The 17,153-nt window shown below is 35.5% G+C and overlaps 1 protein-coding gene across 1 annotated transcript in view; it reads left to right on the forward strand.

Annotated features, from left to right (window-relative positions):
- Positions 1 to 17,153, forward strand: part of Mbtd1 (mbt domain containing 1) — a 61,862-nt gene that overhangs the window by 5,972 nt on the left and 38,737 nt on the right. Inside the window, exon 4 of the mRNA XM_077800498.1 lies at positions 16,327 to 16,524. Coding sequence (XP_077656624.1) covers positions 16,371 to 16,524 — 154 coding nt within the window. The 5' untranslated portion in view covers positions 16,327 to 16,370. The remainder of the gene's footprint in view (positions 1 to 16,326; positions 16,525 to 17,153) is intronic.

Here is a 17,153-nt window from a genome sequence, read left to right on the forward strand (position 1 = left end):
CCAATTTATAAATTATTATAGGTATTCATAGAAGCTGGTAGAATTCTGGGAGGAGGAGAAGAATTAACTGGAAAAGTACATGAGGGAGATTTCTAGAATGACAGAGAAGTGCTATATCTTGATATGCATTCAAAAATATGCCTCACGTTTTTTTTTGGGGGGGGGGCAAGTTACCAGAGATTGAACTCAGGGGCACTCAACCACTGAGCCACATCCCCAGCCCTATTTTGTATTTTACTTAGAGACAGGGACTCATTGAGTTGCTTAGCGGCTCACTTTTGCTGGTGTTGACTTTGAACTTTGGATCCTCCTGTCTTAGCCTCCCAAACTGCTGGGATTATAGACTTGTGCCAGCATGCCTCGGTTTTGAAAAACTTAAAGAGAAATGCAAACAAACTGCAGTTTCTGATAAACAATGACTAAAATACTATGCAACATAATCTGTACAATATATTTATTGTATAGTGAGAAGAAAATTCATAGCCCTGTATTAATGAATATGCTTGTCTCAGAAGCAAAAAGAACCAAAAAAAAGCCAAAAGAAAACACACACACACACCCACACACAAAAAAAAAAGTAAAAAAGAAAAGTGGAAATTAATGAGTTAGGAGCTGGGGTTAAAGCTCAGTGATAGAGTACCTGTCTAGCACATGTGAGGCACTAGGTTCAATCCTCAGCACCACATAAAAAATAAATGAATAAACAAAGGTATTGTATCCATCTGCAAATAAAAGAAATTAATGAGTTTACCAAAAAAAAAAAAAAAAAACTATACATCCAATTAATGAATCAATCCTGGGCCTTTAGGGGAAAATTTGCAAGACAGATAAACCATTAACTAATTTAAGATGAGAAAAAGAACAATAGATAGACCAAGGGGAATTCTGCCTGGGAGATCACATGTTCCCAGTGCTACATGACTACAGAAAATGGAAGAGGAAATTGTGATTATTTTTAGAAATAATACTGATTTCTAAACCTTTGATGGAGGTAATGCAAAGAAATGAAAACTACAGATAAGAGTTAAGAATATCACTGCAAAATTCTAACTATTACGCAGTCTCTCGCACCACATTAACTCATTGTGTCCCAGTTGTGGAACACCTTTAAAAACTTAAATTGAGCAACAAATATACCACTAAGGGTGACTAAAATAATATGTGAAAATTATGTTCACAGAATTGAAAACTTGTGACTTAATGAATTGTGTAAAAACATCTTGGTGAAGCTTATACTAGAAATACAAAGATAATTTAGTGTTTGTGAACCTACATAATTTACTATATTAATAGTTCTGAACAGAAAGATTATAGATCTTGAAAAGGCCTGAGGTAAAATTTTAACACCTAACCAAAAGTTTTGAGAAAACAGGCGTGGATAAATACTTCTTTATTTAACATGACTTTATTTTCACAAATAAGCACCTCAGTCCTAAAGCCAGCATTTTAATAAGAAACACAGTAACAAAGTAAGGGTGACCCTTTTCTACACTATTTAGACTAGAACTCTGGGCCCATACATGCAGGATGGAGAAAACAAGTCAGGCATAATACTGGAAAAAGAAAAAATAAAGTTTCTTTGTTGGTGACATGATCGTTTTTCTGAAAAGCCGTAGTAAATCAATGGCCAAACTATCTCAAGACAATTTGAGAATCTTAAATAATAAATGTCCATGTAGTGCAGAAATAGCCAGTTAAGACAATACAACAACCAGGCATGGTGGTGCACACCTATAATCCAAGCTAATCAGTAATTTGAGGCTGGAGGATCTCAAGCTCAAGGCCAGCCTTGGCAACTTAGTGAGACCCTGTCTCAAAAAAATAAAATGACAAAAAACTAGCTCAGTGGTAGAGTGACCCTGGGTTCAATCCCCAAAACTGCAAAAAAAGGAGGGAAAATAGGAAAGGTGGTACCACAAAAAGAAAATCACATTTATAGTAGGAACAACAAAATACTTAAAATTCTTAAGGATGTGTGCTTTAACGAGAATTGTTTTAAAAGTTAAGTGAAGCTTGGGGTCCGGGGTTGTAGAGCACTTGCTTAGCATGTGTGAGGCACTAAGTTCGATCCTCAGCACCACATAAAAAATAAAGTTACTATGTCCATCTACAATTAAAAAAAAAGAATTTTTTTTTTTAAATAAAACGCTATGTGAACCAAACTATAAAGCATTCCTAAAAGACAAAAGTTAAGCCAGGCACGGTGACACACGCCTATAATCCTAGCAGCTCAAGAGGCTGAAACAGGAGGACCACAAGTTCCAGACCAACCTCAGCAACTCAGTATGGCCCTATCTCAGATTTTAAAAAAAGGGGGGGCTGGGGTTGTTGGCTCAGTGGTTAAGCAACCCTGGGTTCAATCCCTAGTACCAAAAAGAAAACATAAGGAAAATTTGAACAAATGGAAAAGCATCCATTGTTCTTGTGTAAGACATCTCAATATCATCTAGTTGTCACATCTTTCTAAGTTAATTGATAAATTTGATTAAATCCCAATATAAATTTTTTGGTGTAGAGTTGAACTAGTTAATACAAGAAGTTCATCTGGAAAAACATGCAAGAATATGGAAACATTTAAAGAGCTCTTTGAAGTGGATCTAGCTCCAGCAGGTATAAAAATATCCTGGAAAGCGTGCAGTTATAAAAGCTAGGAAATGGCACATGACTAGACAAACAAAAAAGCCCTGCACCACCTAATCTTTTAGTCAACAAGGAACCACATGTACAATAGTGGTACCATAAGATTATAACGGTGCTGAAATTTTCCTGTTGCTTCTGACATTATAGTAGCCACTATAATGTGGTAGCACAATGTACTACATGTTTGTGTTGATGCTGGTGTTAACAAACCTACTGTATTCTAGTGCTTTAAAAGTATATCACACACAGTTATGTACACTGCATAATGCTTAATAATAAATGCCTGTGACTGGTTTATGTGTTTACTATGCTTTTTATCATTTTTAAGTTTGCTGTTAAACAGTATTCCATGTTATATCAACAGTAGCCTCATAAATCTCATGTTCACTGCATCTTTCCATCATGCCGTTTTCTCTTCTACTTGATTTAGTCACATGTTGTTTTGCTCATCGTGGCCCCTAAGCATACAAAATCCATTGCTCATATTGCCACTGTGAGGCCACATGGAGGGACTGACTTGAAATGAAATAAGTGATTAAGCACTACAAAGGTGGAAAATCAGTGATGATTATTGCTCGCCAGTCAGGCATGTCCCATTCCTCCATAGCCATGAGCTTGAAGAACAAGAACAAAGAAGGATCTGCTTCATTGAAGGCAATAAGACTACAATTCAAGAAGGGTCTATGTCTGATGTACAGGTACTTGTAATGACCTGGATTGAAGACCAAACACAGAAGCATATTCCTGTCAGTACCGTGATGGTCATGGCCAAGGCAAAAAGTTGGTGATGATGAAAGAAAAGGCTGGACCTGACCACAGTGTTGAATTTACTGCTAGCTTTGAGTGGCTGAAATGATTCAGAAATCATTAGTTCATTGCATTATGTGAAAGTGAATGTGTGAGTCCTGATGTGAAAACAGCTGAAGAACTTGTGGAAACTAGGCTGAATGGGGGAAATAATTATTTGTCAGACAAATAGCATAGGCTATATAATATAGCCTAATGTGTAGTAGGCCATAGTTTCTGGGTTTGTGTAATTGCATTTTATGTTTAACCAACAGTAGAATCATTCAATGTTACATTTCTTGAAACATGTACCTGAAATTAATTGATGTGGCTATAGTATAAGATCCAGAAGCGGACAAAACTACATAGGGATACCTAATACTTAAAGTGGTATTTCAAACCAGAGGTAAAGGTGGACATTCTAATAAAAGATATTTTAGCAACTACCTAGCTATTTGGTGGTGGGGGGATGGATATTAGGCCCATTTTTCACACCATACACAAGAATAAACTCCAAATGGGTCAGAATCTAAATATAAAACTGTATAAATGCCAGAAGGAAATGTGGGTGAATTTTTCTATATCATGATTTAAGAAATTCTTTTCTAATTGATTCATAATTAAGATACAATGAAAGACTATATTGGTTGCCCTAGGGACTTAGCTCAGTGGTAGAGTGCATGCTTCAAATGCATAGGCCCTGCGTTTGATTCTTAGCATCAAAAAAGAAAAAAATACTGGTAAATTTTAATACATTAAAAAAATAATTTTATGCCACAAAAACTTCATGTGCATAATCATAATTTGCCATAAATACAGAGAAGAGTGAATTTCTGAGTACAAACAACCGAAATAAATCATGACTAAAAACCTTAAGGAAAAAGCACAAAAAGATCAGAACAGACGAATCCCACGTGCGCAAAAGAAGATACAAAAAAAGACAAAGTATGCTAGACTGAGCACTGAGTTTAAAGAGTTGGTCTTTAATATCAACTCCCCACTAAAATAACAAGAGTTTCTTAGAAAAATGAATTTTAGGGTTGGAACAGCATAGGTAAAAAGAAAATTGAGCATGAAACATGTTTTTGTGCCAGAAAGGAAGTACTCAAAAATAGTCAGGAGCATGTGAAAAAAAAACCAGTTTGGGGAGATCCTAGCATCCAAACCTGGGATTATATGAACCCCCAGATAAGGACAATGATGAATTGTTGGGGGAAAATAGGAATTAATTCATATTGGTAATTAACAGGTAAGCAGATGAATTGAGAGCAAGATTTCTTGATGACTGGTGTAGCGCTGGAGTTGGGAAGTCATTTTAGCAGCCATCATGATAGAGTTTGGTTTGGCAAGGATTTTATCATTACATAGTAAATTAAGGGTGGGAGTGGGATTTTAATGAGAAGCAATATATGCATATTTTAATCATGACCCAGGCCTGCTTATTAATTGCAAGGAGAAATTAGGTGAATATACAGTAGGAAAAACTGCATGAGACCTTGGGCATCTTATGCCTCAGTTCAACATCCTGAGAGGGATACAACATTGTTTATGCAGTATTGTGGGAATACATAACACGAATCTAATGAGGGAAGGTCAGATGAACCCCCCAAGATTAAAAGGGGGCAACTCTGCATTCTTCAAAATTAACCTTTCATTTTAAAAAGATAAATACAATGTGATCCTGGACTGGAAGGAAGAAATGCAGATAATATTGTGGATTCAGTTTGTACTAAGGATGGTATTTTAGAGAATTATGTTTAACATTAATTCAAATTAATGTATTTTCTCAAACTGATAACTGTGCTATAGTTATGAGAGAAAGTTTTTAATCCTAGGAAATGCATAGAGTTTAAATGATTTAGAAAATTAGAGAGAGCCAACCAGTTGGGTCCAACGTTAACAACTGGTGAGTCTGTGAGTGCAAGGGTTCAGTGTTTCTGAAAGCATGATGTTATTTCCAAATAGGAATTTTAAAAAGAAAAAACTGCATTAATGTACCATTTTTCACCTGTCATTTTGGCATATATTAAAAGACAAAGAGTATTTTCCATTAGGTTTTGAGAAGCAAGCACTCTCAATTTGCTGGTGCAAGTATAACTAGTAACTCTTTGGAGAAATTTGTCAGTGTCTAACATAGGTATACACACATACATGTATCGTACTTCTGAGAATAAATCCTGGAGGAATACTTCACTAATATAAAAATACATATGCATAACTTTATTGTAGCATATTTGTAATTGCAAAAACTTGAAAACTAGATGCATTTGCACTGAAATGGAGTTATTTTTATTCTAAGAGGAGATTATAGTATTTGATCTTTCGTGTAAGAAAGGAAAATAAAAAAGCATGTATGTATCCATTTACCTTTGGAAAGAGTATACCTACAAAAAGCATGAACCAGAAAGCAATAAAGTTGATTACACAGAAGGAAACTGATCTTCCAGGTAGAAAATGAAATTTAATTCAATGAAGGAGTTTAAAAACTAAAAGCAAAACAAACAATTAGAAAATACTAACATAACCACTATGGAAGGAGAAATAATTCAAATAACTCTTCTTCAGTTGACACCCAGCCCCTTGATCTGGGGAGAAAGGGCTGCAAAGAAATTATGAACTTTTAATTTTGTATGTAATATAGTTCTTCTTTTGCTATTTAAGTATATAAAAGGATTGAGCAAATGAGTACATTGAGTTTGTTGAGGAACAAGAGTTTTCACTGTAGAAGAGACAAATAGGGAGTGTGAATAGGTTTTAAAAAGGAAAAAACCTGTGGGGGAGATTGAAATTGTGGTTATAGGTAGAAGTTCCCAATATTCTAAAATACTTGTGTATATGCATTTGTCACATACAAGTTTGTGCATATTCTTAATTCTCTCAAAGGGCCCTGAAGCAGAGAAATCCCAATGGCAATGAACAAATTGGACACCTACATGTTTATGTCTAATACAATAATAATCTAATAAAAGAAACTAAGGCTGTTTGGAGAAGTATGTGATTCCAGCTCAGAAAGAGCTGGGTTTATGATAAGTCTGAAATACCTTGTTGTGCCGGGAAGTAAGGAGTTACTCCAAAAAACGTTAGGAATGTGTCTAAATAACCTCATCTTGAAGGAGCTCCCTCTCACCCAGTCTGTGACAATTTGAACCATTGAGTAATTAAGAACAATAATAATAATAAGCCATTGGAAAGTAGTAATCTCTGAGTTGATATCCATAGTAAATAGTAAGTGATAAGGTCCCTTAGAGAAGATGCCAAATGATGAACATGAAATGCTGGGGGTGGAAAATAATCACAGTTAAGGACTGCTTGCACAAGGATCATTGGATGTTAAATCCAAAGTAATATTTTGATGATTAGAATATTTGTATGTTTAAGTGTTTCCCCATAGATAGCTTATTTAACGGAAAATGTTAAATTTTTTGTCTTGAAACCAGACCAAACCTAGAGCAGGTCATTAAAATTAACATCACCAGTAAGGACAGATAGCCATCCTGCTTCTGGAGTTGATACCCTGAGAAAAACAGCACTAGTTATGTAAACAGCTGGTTGATGTGCAACATCATCAATTAATGAGAAAATCTCAAGTAAACCCAAAATAAAGAAATTTTTACTTTTGAGATAAGTGAAAATCTACAAAATTCCAGTTTATGTAAGATAATCTTTCAAGTAGGGAGATCATAACACCCACTCCTGAAGTGGGGGCTATACCACAGCACTTTCTTCCCAATAGTTCAATATGGGAAAGGTTAAGAATCACTATTGCAGGGCATAGTGGCACATGCTTGTAATCCTAGTAGCTCGGGAGGATGAGGCTGGAGGATCACAAGTTCAAAGCCAGCCTCAGCAACGTAGGCCCTGTCTCAAAAAGGGCTGAGGATGTGGCTCAGTGGTTAAGCACCCCTGTGTTCAATTCCCAATTACCCCCTCCCCACACAAAAATCACTTTACATGGAGAAATTTGACACTGCCTCAACCAGATAATCAAAGTCAACATCAACACTAATAAGTCATGTTGATAGTATTTATGTAACATAAATGACATTGATGTAACATACCTTCCAACACAACTTCAGCCTGATCATGAGAACAAATCTCAGTGGAGAGGTGTTAAACAAATTACCTAAGCAGAACTCTCAAGATATCCAAAAGAATTTTTTTTTAAATCCACAATAACTTTAGGACAATTTTATGCCTGAAGACTTATGGCAACTATATGTAATATAGAATCTTGGAACCGAAAGAACATTAGGTGAAAATGAAAGAGATCTGAATTAAGTGTAGAGTGTTTAAGGATAACGTGTCAATGTTGATTCTTTGCAACAAATGCACAATACTAAGATTTAATAATAGTAGAAGTGGATGTTTAAACCTGCTGTATTTTCAGATTTTCTAACTTCTGAAAATAGCTCCTTTAAAGGAAGGAACTATGTTCTTAAAAATATGTTAAGTGTTAAGAAAGACAAAATTATCCTTCTAGATTCAAACTTAAGATTGACATGACAAATGGAATGTTTGATCTTGGACTAGAGGGGGAAAAATCCACACATTGAGTCATCAACAGAATGTGAGTGGTAGATTAGATTAAAGTATTGGGTTAATTTTGTAATTTCTTGATCATTATTGCTATGCTGATACCATATAAGAGGATGTCATTATTAGGAAAGGCACATTGAAATGTAGGGCAGTATTTCCCAACCAGGATGGTTTTACCTCCTATAAGAAGTGGTAGCTCCTGGAGGCTTTTAGGGTTGTCACAGGGTGAATGGGGGAATATTACTGCCAGAAATGGTACTAAACATACTAAATACAATGCACCGTGTAAGTTCTCTGGCCCAAAATGCCAGTATAAGGTTGAGAAACCCTGAGCTATGGCTTCCAGCCCTGATTTAGAGGTAAGTGGACTTTGAAGCATATAAGCTTTTCACAAATAGCTGGGGGTTGGGGGGAAGTTGTATATAGAGAGATAAATGGGTCAAAATGCTAATAATTGATCAATCAGGTTAATGATACCAAGTTTGTATTATTGGAACTGCTATTAAATTACACATAAATGATACAAAAAAGCTAACTATTTTATAGTAAAATTTTTATTATTACCTTCTTAAATTAAAAAAACAATATTATTAATAAATTAATTTTATGAAAAATAAAAATATATAACCCAGCTAGTACTCAATAGATCAAAATACTTGCTTTTTGTTAATGTCACTGGAAAATAAGGAGTCTTGTTTCATTGCCATATAGTACAAGTTTTTTTTAAATTGCTGTGTTTACATAGTATGTAGCTAGTATACTACCTATTACTGCTGTTCACCCAGTCATTAGTACCTTTAGTATAATACTTTTTTCTAGTAATTGTTGACTTTTTTTTTTTTTTTTGTACTAGGGATTGAACCCAGGAGTGCTTAACATCCCCAGCCCTTCATATTTTTTAAGACAGGGCCCTCACTAAGTTTCCTAAAGCCTTGCTAAGTTGCTGAGTCTGGCTTTGAACCTGAGATCCTGCTGCCCCAGTCTCCTGAGCTGCTAAGTGTGCACCACTGCACCTGGCTCATATTTTCATTTGGTCATCTTGGGAGTATCACCATTTTTTGACATGCTCCAACAAATATGAAAACTGATGTTTTTCCAGAGTTGTCATCATCCTCCTCCTCTAATGCAGTCTGCTTCCTAGGCCTGCTGTATGACTATAATCCTGGGACATCTCTTTATCATTGCCCTAGAAATTTTCTTTACCTCTGCCCACTATCTTGTTTTCTTTGATGTACAGTAAAATGCATCTTCTGGAACTTGCCAAAAAAACACGAATATTAGAACTGTTTCTTTGAAATGTGGCATTTTTAACAGATTTATTGGAGTAAAATGTATAGTTGCATAAGTTTTTTGAGGGGATAGTTTTGTTTTACTGTGCTGGGATCCAGTCCAGGTCCTTGTGCGTATTAGGCAAGTGCTCTACTACTAAACTACTTCTCCAGCCTAATTTGATAAGTTTGACATAGGTATATACTCATGAACTCCCACCACAATCTAGATAATGAGGATACCCATCACCTCCCCAATTTTTCTTCTTCTCCTTTATAATTCCTTTTCATCCCCGGCCCTCACCCTGTCTCCTAGTAATTACTAATTACTTTCTATCACTACACACTAGTTCACATTTTCTGGAATTTTATATAAAAGCAATCATTTATTATGTACTCCTTTTCTGTCTTTCACAAAGCTTAATTATTTTGAGGTTTTATCTATATTGCAATTTATTTTTTGTATTGCTGAGTAAGCAAAATGGAATTATTGTAATGATGTACTACAATTTGTTTATTTACTTGGTAGATACTTAGATTGCTTCCAATTTGGGCTATTTAGTCCATTGCATATATGTGTTTAAATAGGCGTATGCTTTCATTTATCTTAAGTACCTAGGAGTAGAATGGGTGGCAAGTAGTATAGGTTTAACTTTTTAAGAAACTGTTTTTCAAATTGCTTGTTCCTTTTTACATTCCCATCTGCAGTGTGTAACAGTTCTGTTTGCCATAATTTTTTTCAAGCCATGGCATTTATGTGTAATAGTATCTTGAGGGTTTCATTCATATTTTCTTTTTTTTTTATTAAAGAGAGAGAGAGAGAGAATTTTTAATATTTATATTTTAGTTCTCAGTGGACACAACATCTTTGTTGGTATGTGGTGCTGAGGATCTAACCCCGGCCGCACGCATGCCAGGCGAGCACGCTACCGCCTGAGCCACATTCCCAGCCCCCTCATTCATATTTTCTTATTGAACAAAAATGTTACCCATCTTTTCCTGTTCTCAGTTGTCATCTATATGTCTTAACTTGAATTGTCTATTTAGATCTTTTTTTCTTTTAATTGGATTGTTTCATTCATTGAGTTTGGTGTTTCTTTGAATATTCTAAGTCTTGTTCTAGTTAGAGGAAAAGTATCCAGCTTTCCACCCTTACATGTGATGCTAGCTTTAGGATTTTTCTATTGTCTTTATCAGGTAAGAAAGTTTTCTGTTCCTGGTTTGCTGAGGATTCTTAATAGAAATCAGTGTTGAATTTTGTCAGACACTTTTTCTGTATCTTTTAGGGATAACCATAGCTTTTTTCTTTATTGTGTCAGTATGCTAAGTTTACTGATTTTCAAATGTCAAACTAGTTTTGCATCACTAGAATAAACCTACTTGGTCAAAGCATATTATTTTTATGTATCATTAGCCTCAATTTGCTACAATTTGTGTAAGACTGTTTGCTTCCTGTATTAATGTGGAATCTTGTTCAGTTCTGTTTGGGGAATCAAAGCAATTCTGGCCTAATTGAATGGGTTGGAAACTATTCCATTACCTTCAGTTCTGGAAGAGTTGGAGTAGAATCAGTATTTCTTAAGTAGAATTCCCTACTAAAGCCATTTGGGCCTGGAGTGTTCTAACTACAGATTTAGTTTCTTTAACCAGTACAGGATTGTTCTGTTTCTTTATGAACAACACTGGGATTTGTGTCTTGAAAAAAATTTGTTCAGGGCTGGTGTTGTGGCTCAGGGGTGGAGCACTTGCCTAGCATGTGTGAGACACTGGGTTCGATCCTCAGCACCACATAAAAATAAATAAAATAAAGGTCTATCAACAGCTAAAATAATTTTTGTTTTAATTTTGTTCATTCACACAAGTTGTTGAATTTATTGGCATAAGGTTATTAGTAATTATTATCCTTTTAAATAGTGATGTCACTTCTTTTGTTCATGATATTGGAAAATTCTCTCTAGCTCTCTTATTTAACTTTATCATTCATCTGTTGGATTTATTGTTTTGCCTCTTCTGTTTTTAAGTTCCAAGATCTATTTTGTTCTTTGATAATGTCTTACTCTTCTATCTCAGAAGACTTACATTTTTTTTAAGTTTTCTTTTGGTCCATACATTACTTCTGTTTTCTATTAATTTGTTTTGGTCCCTAATTCACACTCTTAGAGATACCTTTGTTAAATGATCAGTGGTCCTTACCTGGTTGATCACTCTGAGTGCTTAGTAGAAAGTAGTTGATTAGACTGGGTGTGCCTGAGTTGTTCTAGTTGACTACCAAGATTCACTGATCTACCCCTCCTCCCCCCCAGTGCTAGGGACTGAACCCAGGGCTTTGTGCATGAAAGGCAAGCACTCTACCAACTGAGGTATATATCCCTACCTCTGACTGGTTGATTTTTAAGTCTTCTCTCTGGTGGTGTTTAGTTTTGCTATGCTTGGTTTTGTTATAGGTATCTTTTTGTTATGTTTAATATGCTTTATAGATCTATCCATGAATTCCTGTTCTAATTTCTGCAGAATTCTCAGCCAGTATCTCATTCAACATTATCTTTCTCTGTGCTGTAAGAATTCTTACTCTTAAAGTAGAGAGGGTTAATCAGTGATATTACAGTACAGTCAAATGTAAACTGTGTCTAGTGATTATGTTCTTTTTAAGTACTAGGAATAAACCCCAGGAGAACTCTATCCCCAAGCTGTATCCCAGCCCTTTATGTTTTTTGTTTTGAAAGAAGATCTGGCTAAATTGCCAAAGCTAACCTTGAACTTGTGATCTTACTCCTGGGTGGCTGGGATTATAGGTATGTGCCACACATTAGCCTAGAAAAAAAGGATTTTGAATGTTTTTGCCTTAAAGAAATGATCAATGTTCGAGGAGGTATGTTTAATCTGATAGCAGTGTGTACATGTATTGAAATACCATATAGTACCTGATTAATATGTACAATTTTGGTTATACATGTATTGATTAAAACAAATTAAAAATTTTTAAGAGCATAAGGAATTCTTATTAGACATTTATTAGATATTTATATTCTAACCATTTATCCTTCATTTCTCTATTTAGCTCTGCCTAATCTATTGAATTTTTTAAATTACTTTGCTCATTTTTCAATTATTTTTATTTCTTAAACAGAATATGTATGATTATTTTTATTCCATTTCTGGCAGTTTCAGTGCCTGAAGTATTTGTTATTCTTAATCTATTTTTGCTGATGCTTCCTCATGGTGGATTATTGTGTTTATATTTGTGCATTCATATATGGTGGGAATGCTGAAAGGTCTGAACTGTAGGTCACTGTTACCTGATATGATTTAGGATTCTTCTGCTTGATGTCAAAGCACAGTAGTAGCCTGCACCCACTTTAATTTCTTCCCCTGAGGATTTCTTCACCATAGTGGGGAGGGTAAATTACAACTTTGGATTTACTCATGAGGGCAGACCTGTGATTACAAAATCCCGGAGAAGCTTTCCATCAAGAGCATGCACAGAAAAGACTCTTTTGTAAGTCCTCTTTCCATGTAGTCTTGTTTTTTTCCCACCTACTCTTTCACTGAAGTTGTAACCTCCCTCAGGGGTTTTAGACATTTAAGTTCCTCCATAGTAAATAATGATAAGTTTTGCACAGGGAAACCCAATTATAGTTTATATGTCTATCTTAATGTAAGAAAAACATTTAGAGAACAGCACTCCCTAAATAGAAAACAGCTTCCCAAAGAGTTTGGCATGGATTGTATTTCAAGATGCTCATCCCTGGGTTAGAGGATGTAGCTCGGTGGTAGAGCACTTGCCCAGCCTGCACAAGGCCTAGGGCTCAATCCCCGGTAATGCAAAACAAGAAGCTACTCATCCCTATAATTTTAGGGCAGCCAAAAGTTTCAGTCTGGGTACATCCCCATGCATTATATAGATGATCTTCTCCATGTGTGCTGAAAAGGTCAGAGAACTAGAATATTAGTCCTTCAAGATAATTTGGAAAAGACTACATACTACCTATCCCTCTTTGATAATCATAATGTTCATAAGCATTCAAGACTCCAGAAGACTTTGAAGTAAGGAAAATTTTCTAAATGTATTTGACTATAGTATTTTGGAGAGGGGGATGTACAGGATTGAGCCCGGGAACACTTAACCACTGAGCCACATCCCAACCGTTTTATTTTTTATTTTGAGACATGGTCTTGCTAAATTGCTTAAGGCCTCGACTAAGTTGCTGGCGCTGGCTATAAACTCAGTATCCTCCTGCCTCGGCCTCCCAAGCTGCTGGGGTTACAGGCATGCAACATCACACCTCACCTTCAACTGTGGTACTTTTAAAAAATGATAACAGCCTATAATTATTGAAACTTAAAATGTTTGTAATCATTGATCTCCTAAAATTTCAACTCGAGTTAGAAGATATTCTGGATTGACATTGCAATAAACATGCAGTAGCTGCTGATTTGGCTGTATAGTAGACAAGCTTCTATGAAAACTAGTGAGTTTAAAAGGCCACTTGGGAGTGTAAAAGGTCACCTCCTCATGAATTTATTAGAAGAGTCTAACACATGTATATGAAGTGTGCATACCAGACACGGTAGCAAATAGTTCATAATGTCTTCCCATTGCCCAAAGAAAGGTATTCCTTACCTAAACTGGCCTACAATGATCACATGACCTGGGCAGTACATCCCACCTTTGATCTCATCTCCTACACTGTTCATTAGGCATTAGCCGTATTGGTCTTTGGGGTGTGTGTATGTGTGTGTGTGTGTGGTTTTGAATGAACAGCATGCCTTTATTTTATGTGTTTATTTTTGAGTGGTGCTGAGGACCAAACCCAGTGCCTTGGACGTGCAAGGTAAGTGCTCTGCCACGGAACCCAAGCCCCAGCCTCAACTGATATTAGCCTTTTTAGTATGCCAGACTAAAAGATCTTTTATTTGCCTAGTATATGGAGCAGCATATATTCAAAAGGTTGCTGTTTTGTTTTGTTGTTCTTGGAGTCTGACTTCACTGAGACTGTTTGTTGCCACTGAATCTCAGCTGACAGTCCCTATGACCCCCCTTCTTGCTTGTGTAGTGTATCCCGCAAATACTACAACCTTTGTAAGAACCCTGGATCTTCTCTGTACACTTCTCTTAACCTTCAGTTACTGTGTGACACACGTTTGATAAATAGTTGTTGAATCTTTAGTGAATATGAGAAAAAACTCATAACTTGCTCAAGTTCTCACACAATAAATAGCAGATGTGTCAGAATTCTGTGTTCTTTGTGCCACACTACATCTAAATGAGGATTTTCCCATCCTTTACAGCCTGATTTATTCTTTTAAACTCTGATGGTAGCAAAACTGATTTTTTTCGACAATGCATTTATTTTTTTTTTTTTAAAGAGAGAGTGAGAGAGGAGAGAGAGAGAGAGAGAGAGAATTTTTTTTTTTAATATTTTTTAGTTCTCGGCGGACACAACATCTTTTGTTGGTATGTGGTGCTGAGGATCGAACCCGGGCCGCACGCATGCCAGGCGAGCGCGCTACCGCTTGAGCCACATCCCCAGCCCTCGACAATGCATTTAATTCATAAAAATACCTACAAGTTGTTCAGAACCAAATCTCCTGAATAACACAGATGATCATGCTAAGAAAAATTAGGAAAAGAGTAATTTTAAAGATTTTTCTGTTTAAAATTCAGTCTAAAAGTTCTAAAAGAAGAGTACTATGGGTTGGTGGTTGTGGAACATTATGGGGACATGTAAAGAGCCTTCCCAGAGGGAGTTCTTAAATGTCTGTGTTCTTTGGGGATATAATATTTCCACTGTGTTTGTGCCTTCGTAGTTAACACCTAATATGAATGAATCAGCTTCCCATCCCAATACATGTGAACAATAGATTTTAGCTTTGTTATTGGCCATGGAATACCAGAAGGAAGTTAGACTACCCAAAAAAGAAATTGTAAAGAAAGTTTGAGATATACACACACAAAAACAATCATTAACTGAAGCAAAAGAATAAGATTAGATTCCAATTCCTAAAGATTCTTCAGTTAGTAGTTTTCCCTCTCTGCATCCTTTTTTCCTCTTCATTGTTTTCTATTTTATTTTGACTTTCTTCTTACCCGAATTGAAGTTGTGGAATTTGTTTCAGGGTGTTGGAATAGCAGTATTTGGGTTTTTTTTTTTCATGGCTTGAGTGAGGGAACATCTTTTGGAAAAGATATGGCTGCGTTCATTGAAGATGATAAAGTGTCTTTGTGCCACAATTTGAAGAAAAAATAATGTTTAGTTTGAGATCATTGGGTTGGGCTTTTGCTATTGTTTTATGTTTTAAAAAATGAAATAGTTTTATATAGGTAGAAATGTTACCTTCAATAATTTTTGAAATAATTAATACCTTAAAATTATCTCTGAAATTTTAAATTCTTCATTAGTCCTTTTATAATTATTAGCAGTGATTTTTTTTTAAATATCTATTTTCTGGATGCTCTAAATTGGTAAAGAAATTTACAATTTTAGAGATGAAAGGCAAATTAAGAAATCTATTTATGGGGCTGGGGATGTGGCTCAAGCGGTAGCGCGCTCGCCTGGCATGCGTGCGGCCCGGGTTCGATCCTCAGCACCACATACAAACAAAGATGTTGTGTCCGCCGAGAACTAAAAAATAAATATTAAAAAAAATTCTCTCTCTCTCTCTCTCTCTCTCTCTCTCTCTTTAAAAAAAAAAAGAAATCTATTTATGTGGTTCACTACAGTTTTTTTTTTAAGAAATCATTTTGAACAACCAACAATAAAAATTAAAAAAAAAAATCATCCAATCTTTATATAGAAAAGTAACATGCCTAGTTTAAGATAAAACTTGAGTTACATGATAGTCTTCTGATTCACATTCACTGTTCATCATTGTAATTATTAATATTATTAGTAATGTGATAATGATAGATTTATGTCTAATAAGTGGAGGACTCCTTTTGGACACAAATATTAAGCTTTTCATTATAAAATAAAATTATCGTTTTTCAGTGCCAGATTTCATCAAATATCATTTACCAAAATGGGTGCTGAGGTCTTTCAGGGGATATATTTGAGTACTCTATCATCTGTTACTGGTTTCTTGTACTTTAAAACAGAACATTCTTCACAATCCAAAAGGAAAAGAAGAGACTCATTCGGGATGTTTGACGGTTATGATAGCTGCAGTGAGGACACAAGTAGCAGCTCCAGCTCAGAGGAGAGTGAAGAAGAAGTTGCTCCTTTACCTTCCAATCTTCCAATTATCAAAAACAATGGACAAGTGTACACATACCCAGATGGTAAATCTGGCATGGGTGAGTATTTATAGCTTTCACCTGTTGTACAACTTTGTGTTCAAGGGTGTGTTTTCATGTGATTTTTTTCCATCATTTCCCTTCCTTAGAATTTTGAAGCACTATATGAAGAGGCAGAACCTGAATCATAGTTCCAGATAGGACACTGAGTATATGTTCAAGCTCTGTTTTTGCCTACCTCCTCCTAGTGGGAAGCAAGTAGAACAAAATAAAAAGCAAAAGGTTATTGAGAAACTTAATGTGGACATAAATTCAGTAGATAATAAATCATTACATAACTGAAAATATGAAGGATCGTAGAGGTACAGATTTGAAAGAGATGTTCATGGTAGAGCTTTTTTCTCATAATTCCTCCTAAGTCTTCTGTTTTGACATTTCCAATTATAAGGTACTCTCTGACTCAGAAAGCAATTTCATTCTCTTAATAGCTCTAATTACTAGAATAGTCTTCATATTGTACTAAAAATATTCTGCTCTAACTTTTGTCTTTTGGTTTTAAAGTTGCTTATAAAGCTACATAAAAGGCAAGCATGGTGGTACACGCCTATAATCCCAGATACTCAGAGGCTGAGGCAGAAGGATCACAAATTCAAGGCCATCCTGGGCACCATAGAAAGTTGCTAACCAAT

Source organism: Urocitellus parryii, chromosome 7, assembly GCF_045843805.1.
Source record: "Urocitellus parryii isolate mUroPar1 chromosome 7, mUroPar1.hap1, whole genome shotgun sequence".
In the NCBI taxonomy this organism is placed as follows: Eukaryota; Metazoa; Chordata; class Mammalia; order Rodentia; family Sciuridae; genus Urocitellus; species Urocitellus parryii.